The 11,347-nt window shown below is 39.4% G+C and overlaps 1 protein-coding gene across 1 annotated transcript in view; it reads left to right on the plus strand.

Moving 5' to 3' along the window:
- LOC133754746 (zinc finger protein 717-like) overlaps positions 1-8,190 on the plus strand; it is a 33,523-nt gene extending 25,333 nt beyond the window's left edge. Inside the window, exons 2-5 of the mRNA XM_062185179.1 lie at positions 2,150-2,276; positions 2,513-2,605; positions 5,917-5,977; positions 6,149-8,190. Of these exons, the coding sequence (XP_062041163.1) occupies positions 2,150-2,276; positions 2,513-2,605; positions 5,917-5,977; positions 6,149-6,965 (1,098 nt within the window). The 3' untranslated portion in view covers positions 6,966-8,190. The remainder of the gene's footprint in view (positions 1-2,149; positions 2,277-2,512; positions 2,606-5,916; positions 5,978-6,148) is intronic.
- The last annotated feature ends 3,157 nt before the right edge of the window (positions 8,191-11,347 follow it).

Below are 11,347 nucleotides of genomic sequence, written 5' to 3' on the forward strand. Positions count from 1 at the left end.
TTTAAATTATTTGACAGGTAGAGTTACAGACAGTGAGAGAGAGAGAGAGACAGAGAGAAAAGTCTTCCTTCCATTGGTTCACTCCCCAAATGGCTGCTACAGCCAGTGCTGTGCCAATCCGAAGCCAGGAGCCAGGTGCTTCTTCCTGGTCTCCCACGTGGGTGCAGGGGCCCAAGCACTTGGGCCATCCTTCACTGCCTTCCCGGGCCACAGCAGAGAGCTGGACTGGAAGAGGAACTACTGGGACTAGAACCCAGTGCCCATATGGGATGCCAGTATTGCAGGCAGAGGACTAACCAAGTGAACCGTGGCGCTGGTCCTAGTTCTGCCAAATCCCCTTGCTGACACGAGGACAAGCCTCTGCTTAACTAGAAACAGCATTCTCTACACACAGATCTTGACCAGATGCCATGTGATCACCACCTGACCCAGAAAGAGGAAGAGAGTAGAACATTTGAGTAAAAAATGTCCTTGAACTTGTTACGTCCCTGGAGGTGAGTGGGCCGTATCCCACTGCTGGCTTTCCAAGCTGCAATGTCCCAGATTAGACTGTTCACATAACTCCCAGCTTCATCCTGCTGCATTCCTCAAAGGGCTGCAGTGATAGTTTCCACCTGGCCTCTGGCAATGTCTCTCTTTGGTCTCTTCCTCTCTAAGTAGCCATTTAGTCCTTCCCCATTTGCCTCCATTGGAGGACATTTAAAGTGCAAATATCTTTAAGTAACTATCACATTGTATTGAAGCACCCTGTGCCTCAGGGAGTGAGTACTCATTTTCATGTAAAAATAATAATTATTCTAATTGTTGCAGGATACACTATGATGCTTATGAACATACTTTATAAACAAGTTTACAAAAATAGCACATAAAATTTATTGGGTCAAGTATATAAATGAAATATTAATTATCAGTTCCTTGGACAATTTTTTTAAAAAGATTATTTGAGAGGTAGAGTTACAGATAGAGAGAGGGAGAGACAAGGAGACAGGTTTTCTATCCACTGGTTCACTCCCTAAATGGCTACAATGGCTGGAGCTGGGTCAGTATAGAAATGAGGAACTAGAAGCTTCTTCCGGGTCTTCCACATGGGTGCAGGGGCCCAAGCACGTGGACCATACTCTACTGCTTTCCCAGGCCAACACCAGAGAGATGGATAAGAAATGGAGCATCTAGGACTCCACCTAGCACTTATATGGGGTACCAGTGCTAACAGCAGAGGCTTGACCTACTACGCCATAGTGCCAGGCCCTCCTTGAACACTTTCACTGTCTTCATCTCATCATAGCCCAGGACCACTCACCTAGATGTAGTGGAGTTTTTTTCCCAGTACCTGGCCTGTGTTCTTTGCTATTTACCACCATTCTTGTTGCATCTTAACATAAACACATTCTCGCATAAGATGTCACCATCTTTGGTGTTTCAATGAACAGTAATCGGATAATAGAGAGAAATATATTGCTTTAAATTTTTGAAAAAAGATTTATATTACTTGAACGATAATTAAAGAGAGATCTTCCATCCACTGGTTCACTCCTCCAGTGACCACAATTGCCAGCTCTGGGCCAGACCAAAGCCAGGAACCTGAAGCTCCAATTGTGTCTCTCACATGGGTGGTAGGGTCCCAAGTACTTGCAACAACTCCTGCACCTTTCCCAGGCACATTAGCAGGAAGCTGGATTGGAAGTATAACAGCCATAACTCAAAACATTGATCTTAAGGGATGCCAGCATCACAGGAAAGAACTTAACCCATTGAGACAAAACATTGCTCGCTCCCCAAATCTATTTTAAAGGAATTTTCTTTTTACCTTGGACAGTCTTGAGCGTGTGTCTTTTTTAATTCATCTTGCATGCTAGTTTTGTTTTCCATTTATACTTATGTTTATTGATTACCGTGTGAACAGATTTCAGAATCAGTAGAAGAAACCCCAGTTCTAGAATATTAAGGGAAACCCTATTGTGATTTTGGAATTTTAAAATTATTTTAAGGGTAGGGTAGTTTCATTGTGATTTTGCTCTCTGTTGCCATATAGATTACAGAGGAAACTGTTATATATAAGTAGCAAATAAGACACTCAGAAAAATCCACTTCCAGTCTTTGTGATTAGTGATCCAGGGCTGATATGTTGAGGATGAATGTGCTATTACAGGTGTTGGTGTCATTTGAAGACCTGGCTGTGGACTTCACCAAGGAGGAATGGCAGAACATGAATCATTCTCAGAGGACCCTGTACAGGGATGTGATGCTAGAAATCTATAGCATCCTACTGTCCTTGGGTAAGTAAAAACTAGCTCGTACCCAAGTACAATTATTTTTTCTCAGTTGAGAATTCAACAATTTATAAGGCTTCATATGGGGTTGGTATAGGATTTGAGGCCGTGAAAAAAATTCTTCCCTCTAGAAAACAATTCAAGTTAGCCTTTTTCTGGCACTGCTTCTGGGCCCAAGCTGTTGTCCCTCAAAACCTGAAGTTAGCGGTTTCACAAAGTCAAACATTATTTCTTATTAAAAGGGCACTGCATTAACAAGCCTGAGGTGATCTTCAAGTTGGAACAAGGAGCAGAACCATGGGTGGTAGAAAAACCCCTGAACCAGAGCCTTTCAAGTAAGTGAGCACATGTTGGTCAGGGTGACTGGGACAGAAAGCTCAGCAGATGCTGACTGCAGCATTACACACTAACTTTTCCTAAATCCCAGACTTTCTGCCAGCTGGTGTCATACATGCAACAAAGGCATTCTACAGCCTCCAGGAAAGGCTGCCATGCATAGATCCATCTAGCTGCTTTCCTGCTCTTGCTGAGTATTTTCTTAGATTAACCAAAATGCAAGTCTTTTCTGGCTCTTATAAAGCTGTTTTCTAGGTTTGATACATCCCCCAAATTCTAACTTGTCTTTCTTCCTACTTTCATAGCCTGTTCTGTGGAATTTATTCAATTATTTATTCATTCTTTCAGTGCTTATTAATTGGCCAGCTCACAGACAATGTTTTACTACTTGCTGAAATTGAATTTCCACTTCTGGCTTTGAACAGACACAGGCCTTGTTATTGCTCAAATTTGTGGATGAAACTACTGAATGGGAGCTCTCTCATTGTCTCTGTCAAATAAATAAGAAAATAATAGGTTTTGCAAATATTTAAAAGGTGAAACAGCTCTGTCCTTATTCTTTCTGGCTCTCATTCTCTCATTCTCTGACCCATAAGTAAATAAAAAAAGAGCCTTTGTATTGTGACATCAGAAATCATGATACTAAGCATGACCTTACATAGGAACATGAAAATTGGTGGTCCTGTGCTCACCAGGAGATTGACATCTAAGGACAAGTGTACCTGTGAATTCTATTGAGCAGCTCACATTTGTTTGGGAGGAGAGTTTGAATTCCTCTTTCTTTTTTTTTTTTTTATAAAAAGATATACTTGATTTTTTGAAGGCAGAATGAGAGACAGAGGAAGATCTTCATTCTGCTGGTTCACTCCTCAAATGGCCATATTGGCCAGGGCTGTACTAGGCTGAAGCCAGGAGCCTTAAACTCCATCTGGGTCTGATAAATGCATGGCAGGGGACCAAGTGCTTGAGTCATTTTCCATTCCTTTCCCAGGTCCGTTAGCATGGAGCTGGATCAGAAGCAAAGCAGCTAGTTCTCAAACTAGCATTGCAAGTATGGGATGCTGGTATTGCAGAAAGTAGCTTGTGCTGTGCCATAATAACCCTCTCCTTTTTTAAAAATAATTCTAAAATGGGAAAGAGATAAATGCATAAAGGACTCAGGTTTTCTTTGAAAGTAGTTGACAAGAAATCCTCCAACACAGAAATCAAAAACATTCAAAACTTCAAATTATCAAACAGCAGTGTATAAACCAGGAAGTGATAACAGAATACCAGAATGAATTGGAAAAAAATTCTCACAGAAGAAGAACATAGTGTGGATGGCAGGACCTATTCTCTTAATCCTGTATGAAGAGCATGCCCATGACAATATATCAGGATTTTCCATACTTTTCTGGTACTATGATGCTGAAGGTATCAAATTCCTTCAGGAATATGGGGCAATCTGTCATAGCTTGCAGGTAAAAGGCTATTTTATATTTGCAAAAGCTAATAGATGCCTACAGCCATTCCCTTGGGAAGATTAAACATGACACTACAATAGGTCCTGATTAAGAGACAGACACATGTCCCCTTCCTGCATCTGCAAGTAAGTGATCTAATAAAGCTATCCCATTTTCAAGACTAAAATATCAGCGGAGAAGCACAGATCACACCATTTAAAAATAATCATGGTGATTGTGAAACTCAGACATAGAAATAAAGTGAGAGACGGGGAGATCTTTCATCTGCTGGTTTACTTTCCAAGTGACTGCAACTATTGGAACTAGACAAGGCTGAATCCAGGATCCAGGAGCTTCTTCCAAATCTCACATCTGTGCAGGGGGCCCAAGGGCTTGAACCATCTTTCTCTGCTTTCCCAGGTGCATTAGTGGAGAGCTGGATTGGAAGTGGAGCATCTAGTACTTGAACTTGTGCCCATATGGGATGCCAGCATTGCAAGTGGGGACATAAACCATTAAGCCATAGTGCAAGCCCCCAAATACATCATTATCATAACAAAATAAAGTAGAGAAAAATAATAGGGAAAAGTAATGTCCACTGGAAAGTACTCAACATACTATTTCATTTAGAGAAGTGATTGGATATTTTTATGAGATGTTTTTCTACCTTCAAAAATGGTTATTTATCAGAATATTCTTGCAGCGTAGTGGGTAAAGATACCACCTGCAATGTTGGCATCCCCTTTGGAGGCTGGTTTGTGTCTTGGATACTCCACTTCCTATCCATCTACATGCTAATGTGCCTAGGTAAATAGTGGAAGATGGCCCATGTGTTTGTAACCCTGCCACAAATGTGGGAGACCCAAAGTTCTTGACTCTTGGCTTTTTTCTGGTGTGGCCCATGTGCATTATGGCCATCTGAAAGTGAACCAGCAGATGGAAGATATCTCTCTCTTTCTCTCTCTCTCTCAATCTCTCTCTCTCTCCTATTCTCTCTCTTTAACTGCTTTTCAGGGTTTGAATTTTCAAAGTCAGAGTTACACAGAGGAAGAGATAGAATCATGTCCTCTACCAGTGCACTCCTCAAATGGTTTCAATAGCCAGGGTGAAGCTAAGAGTTAGGAGATTCTTATGGGTCTCCCACATAAGTTCAGGGACCCAAGCACTTGTGCTATATTCTGCTGATTTCCCAGACACAGTAACAGAGAGCTGGATTGTAACTGGAGTAGCATGGCCTTGAACCAGTGCCTATATAGCATGCTGGCATAGCAGGTGGTGTTTTTACCTGTTGTGCCACAATGCTAGCCCCAATAAATCTGAAAATATACAAATTAAATTCTTTAAGTTATTTTCATCCACTTGAAAGAATGGCAGTTAGAGCAGGAGAGAGAAATATCTTCCATCCTTTGATTTACTGCCAAATTTCCTGAACCATTAGTAGTAGACCAGTCTGAAGCAAAAAGTCTGCAATGATATCTAGACTTTTCAAGTGTATATCCGGGTATTTCAAGTGAGTGGCAGAGTTGCAAGCACTTGAAGCATTATTCACTGTCTACAAGGATATATGATCAGCAAACTATATTGAAAGCAGAGTAGCCGAGGCTCAACCTAGCACAGTTAGGGGAAGCAGGCATCTCAAGAAGTGGCTTGACCCACTTGCCCAACTTAAAAAATATTTAAGGTAGTTAAGAATATTTTTGAATATTGAGAAAACTATTGTAAAAACCACCAAATGGTAATAAATGAATAACTTCTACTGATGTTAAATCCATGCAACTAAGATAACAATAAACTTACTTTTCAACAAGCATTCCAAAAGAAACAGTTTGATATGGTTCATGAATTTGGTTACTTTTTTCTCATTGCAGTTGCCAACAGAAAGGATGACCTTATCAAAACCAACCAGAAAAGTGAAGAAGTAAATTTGAGGCAAGTTGTAATTACAAAAGTATCTCAACACCCAAGAGAGTTGAATTCAGAAATAAAAAAGAAAAGATTTAATTTAACCTCAGGACATATTTGTAAACTGAATACATAAATGGAAAATAGTTTAGGAAAGAAACCTGAGGTATATGACTTATTGAATGTTCTACTCTCTAGGGGACCTGATGAAATACCGCCTGGAGAGAAACCTCATGGACCTAATGTCACTGAGAACTCACTCCAATACTTGGAACATCTTAGTCAACATCACCAGATTCAGAATATACATCAGGCTTTTGAACACAATGGCCAAGGGAAATGCTGTAACAGGAAGAGACTATCCTTTGAATGTGAGAGGATTTGTGTGGAACATACCTCTAATAAATCAACTGTCATTTTAGGAAACAAAACACTGGTTGAAAGTAAAAATTTCCATAAAAATGTCTATCTCAGTAAATGTCAGAAAGCAGGAGAGAAACTCCATGGATCTTTTGAGTATGATGAATCTCTGAATTACAAATCAGATCTTACAATGTATCAGAGAACACATATGGGGGAAACTGTCCATATATGTAAGCACTGTGGGAAATCTTTCAGCTGTAAATCCTGCCTTACTACCTATCACAGAACTCACATAGGGGAAAGTCTCATTGAGTGCATTGAATGTGGGAAAAGCATCTACCGGAAGTCAGACATCTCTAGAGACCAGAGAATTGCCACAATGGAAAATCTTCATGAATGCAGTGAGTGTGGAAAAGCCTTGTATCAGAAGTCATACCTCATTAAACACCAGAGAATCCACACAGGAGAGAAACCTTATGAATGTAAGATATGTGGAAAAGCATTTTGTCAGAATTTACAACTTAGTACACATCAGAAAATTCACACAGGGGAGAAACCTTATGAATGCAATGAATGTGGAAAAGCCTTTTATCGGAAGTCACATCTCATTATGCATCAGAGAACTCACAGGGGAGAAACCTTACAAATGTAATGAGTGTGGAAAAGCCTTTTCCCAGAGTTCAGTCCTCAATAAACATCAGATAATTCACACAGGTGAGAAACCTTATAAGTGCAATATATGTGGAAAAGCCTTTCGTTGGAAGTCAAGTATCATTATACATCAGAAAATTCACACAAGGGAGAAATCTCATGAATGCAATATTTGTGGAAAACACTTTTGCCCCAGGACTGCCCTCATTAGCTGTAAGAGAAATCATACAAAGGAGAAACCATGATTGTAATGAGTGTTGAAAATCATTTTACCACAGGTCTTCCCTCATTAACTATCAGAATTCACACAAAAGAGAAACCTTATGAATGCAATATGTGTGGAAAAGCATTTTGCCAGAAGTCTCAACTCATTTTTCATCAGAGCACACACACAGGGAAAAAAAAATCTTATAAATGCAAAAAATGTGGAGAAACAGTTTTCCAGAATTCAAGGCTCAGTAGTCATAAAATTCACACAGAAGGAAACATTTTAAATTGACTAAATATAAAAAGGACATATTTTCCAGGAATTACACGTCAGCATACATGACAGAATTCACACAAAGAAAAAAACCGTGATAATGGAATCTTTGTGAACAATTACTTTGAGAGAAGTCTTCAGCACACATGAGAAAAATCACAGGAGAAGATATGTGGATATAGATGAAAATTTTCTACCATAGGCCAGCTGTCATTATCTATCAGAGAACTTACAGAGGAAAATCTCTACACATGCAATGGAAGTGGAAAATCCATTTACTCAAAGACAAGATTCAGCAAAAATTATCGAATTTTGCAAAGAATGCACTATATACACGTATTGGATGTGAAAAAAAATGTTTTTGCAAATCAGACTTCAACAGATTTTAGGGTTTTCACAGGAGGATGTAACAAGCTATGAAGACCTACTGTGTGTTCTTCAAAATCATCTTTCTTTGTGTCATACAACCTGCATTTTTAGCTCCTCTACTGTGAGTAGGACAGTGGAAATGAGCTCTGCTTTCACATGTGAGTGTTAATAAATATTGCCTATACAGTGGAGGATGGCCCAAGTCCTTGGGCCCTGCACCCATATGGGAGACTGGGAGAGGCATCCTGGCTTCGGATCAGCGAGATGCGCCGGCCACAGTGGCTATTGGAGGGTGAACCAACGGCAAAAAGGAAGACCTTTCTCTCTGTCTCTCTCTCACTATCTACTCTGCCTGTCAAAAAATAAATAAATAAATATTGCCTATAATATTTACTTAAGGTGCCATTCTCATTTACAAAGTTACTTGATGCAGTTGTTGTGTTGTCTGCCTATGATTTTTCCCCTACATTATTCTGGTACAGAATAGTGTTGTGATCACAGTCACATCACCTCACTCATTTACCAGGCATAATGCTGTATTCTTAGCTTTGGATAATGAGTATTTTGCCTAGGGTAGGAAGTGAGTCTCCTGTAGTCATGAGTGTCTGTAGCCAACAGAATCCCAAACTTTGCTTTGTGTATGTCTTCTAGACTGCTGCTTTTTCCAGCTTCTGTGCTTTTCTTATTTCTATTTTTATATTTATGTTTAATTTTACTTATTAAACAAGTTTCATATATTTTATATTGTACATATTGAGAAATATAGTGGGATTCCCTGTATTCTCCATCCTCCTATACTACAATCCTTCCTGCCCCTGCCTCTGAGATTCCCAGTCTTCATTTTGACTATAATCTATTTCCATTATACTTAATGATCATATAGTTAACCCTGCTCTAGATAAAGGAGTTCAACATATAGTATGGAAAGAGAGAAACAATACAGAACAGAAGAAATACTGTTATTCAATGGAAGAGGCAGGGCTATAAAGAGTCCTCAGACCTCAAAATGTTTGTTTCACTCCAATACATTATATTTCAACTATTCTATTAGTTACATTGGATCATAAGAAACATATGGTATCTGTCTTTTTGAGGTTGGCTTATTTCACTAATTATTATAATAGGTTCTAATTGCAACCATCTTGTAAAAGACAGGATTTCACTTTTTTTTTAACAGTTAAGTAGTACTCCATAGTGTATATACACCATAATTTCTTTATTTGCTCAACAGTTGATAAATATCTGGGTTGATTCTGTATCTCTGCTATTGTGAATTGTGTTGCAGTGAATGGGGTTACAGATAACTATTTCAGATGCTGATTTCTTTTGGTTTGAGTAAATTCCCAGAGAGGATGGCTGGATCATATGGTATGTCTATATTCAGCCTTCTGATGTTTCTACATACTGTTTTCCACAGTGGTTACACCAGTTTACATTCCCACCAAGCATCGATCAGGGTACCTTTTCCCCACATCCTCTGCAGCATTTGTCATTTGTCTATTTCAGTACCATTCTAACTGGAGTGAGGTGGAACTTTTTGGTTTTGATTTGCATTTTCCTGTTGTTAGTGATCCTGAACATTTTTCAAAAATGTGTTGGCAATTGGAATTTGCTCTCTTAAGAAACTTGTTTTTAAGTCTTTTGCCCATTTCTTCACTGGATTGTTTGTTTTGTTGAATTTTTTTAGCTGTTTATAGATTCTGGATGTTAACCTTTTCTCAGTTGCATAATTTACAAATATTTTCTCCCATTCTAGGGGTTGTCTCTTCTGTTTGCTGAGTATTTCTTTTTTATTGCAGGAGCTTCTCAGCTTGATGTAATCCCAGTTGTCAATTGTGACTTTGAGTGCATATACTTTAGGTGCCTTTTCCAAGCAGTCTTTGCCTGTGCCAATGTCTGTAGAATTTTTCCCATGTTCTCTAATGATGTGGTGGTTTCCGGTCATAGATTTAGGTCTTTGATCCATTTTGAGTGGATTTTTGTTTAAGGTGTAAGATTGCATCTTTTTCAGATTTAGATAGTAAGTGATGCAGGTTTCATAAAAGGAGTTTGGCGGGGGGGTTCCTTTCAATTGTTTTGAATAGCTTGAGGAGAATTGAGATTAGTTCTGCTTTAATGTCTGGTAGAATTCAGTGATGAAACCATCTGGTTCTGGGCTTTTCTTTATCAGGAGAGTCTATATTGTTAGTTCAGTTTCCATCTTGCTTATTGGTCTGTTTAGGTTTTCTATATCATCATGACTCAATTTTCATAGGTTGTATATTTCTTGGGATCTATCAATTTCTTCTAGGTTTCCTAGTTTATTGGCATGCATAATTTCTGATGATACTTTTTGTTTCTGTGGTATCTGTTATATTTATTTTTGTCTGATTTTATTGATTTGGGTCTTTTCCTTTTGTTTATAGTTCAATGGTGTACTAATTTTTGTTTATTTTTTCAAAAAACAGCTCTTCATTTCACTGATTTTTTTTTATATTTTTGTTTCAATTTTGTTGTTTTTCTAGTTTCTTGGGATGCATAGATAGCTCATTTATATGGTACTTTTCCAGTTTCTCTATGTAGGCACCAATTGTTACACCAGTTATTACAAACTTTTCCTGTACGCCATATGTTTTGATATGTGCTGTCATCTTAATTTATGTCCAGAAATTTTATTTATTTTTTATTGTATTACCCACTGTTCATTCAGGAGCATGTTGTTCAGTCTCCATGTGTTCTATAGGAACACATCAGCCAAATACTTTTGCAGTCCTGAGATTTTCCCAAAAGGAACACAAATGTGAGCAGCACTCAAATCCCACCCAAAACTCCAACTCATTTGAATATCTGATTAGGAATTGCCTCAGAACCGTGCCACCTCTAGAAAGGGAAAATGCCCAACTTTTGTATTGCCACAATCATTTTTTTTTTGGACAAGCAGAGTGGACAGTGAGAGACAGAGACAGAGAGAAAGGTCTTCCTTTTGCCATTGGTTCACTCTCCAATGGCCACCATGGCCGGCGCGCTGCGGCCGGCGCACCATGCTGATCCAATGGCAGGAGCCAGGTGCTTATCCTGGTCTCCCATGGGGTGCAGGGCCCAAGCACTTGGGCCATCCTCCACTGCACTCCCTGGCCATAGGAGAGAGCTGGCCTGGAAGAGGGGCAACCAGGACAGAATCCAGCGCCCCAACCAGGACTAGAACCCAGTGTGCCGGCACCGCAAGGCGGAGGATTAGCCTGTTGAGCCATGGTGCCGGCTCATCATTTTCTTCTTAGGTTGCTCACCCTCTCATCTGGGAGTGTTCTGTTCCTTTTATCATTAATTTACTTCTGTTCCTGGAATTTCTTCACATTTGGCAATAGGAACTTGGAGTACAATCTAGTTTTGGAATTCCTTCTCTAACAGACACTAGTAGAGAGCTTCAGGGTTGTCTGATATGGTAGCTTCAGATTCTGTTTCTCTTTTTCATTACTTTTTCATTATCCTCTCCCTTCCAGGTAACCCTCAGCCCCCCCCCCCCCTTTTTTTTAATCTCTGTGAATTTCCCAACT

The sequence above is a fragment of the Lepus europaeus genome, unplaced genomic scaffold (assembly GCF_033115175.1).
Source record: "Lepus europaeus isolate LE1 unplaced genomic scaffold, mLepTim1.pri SCAFFOLD_29, whole genome shotgun sequence".
Taxonomy (NCBI): domain Eukaryota; kingdom Metazoa; phylum Chordata; class Mammalia; order Lagomorpha; family Leporidae; genus Lepus; species Lepus europaeus.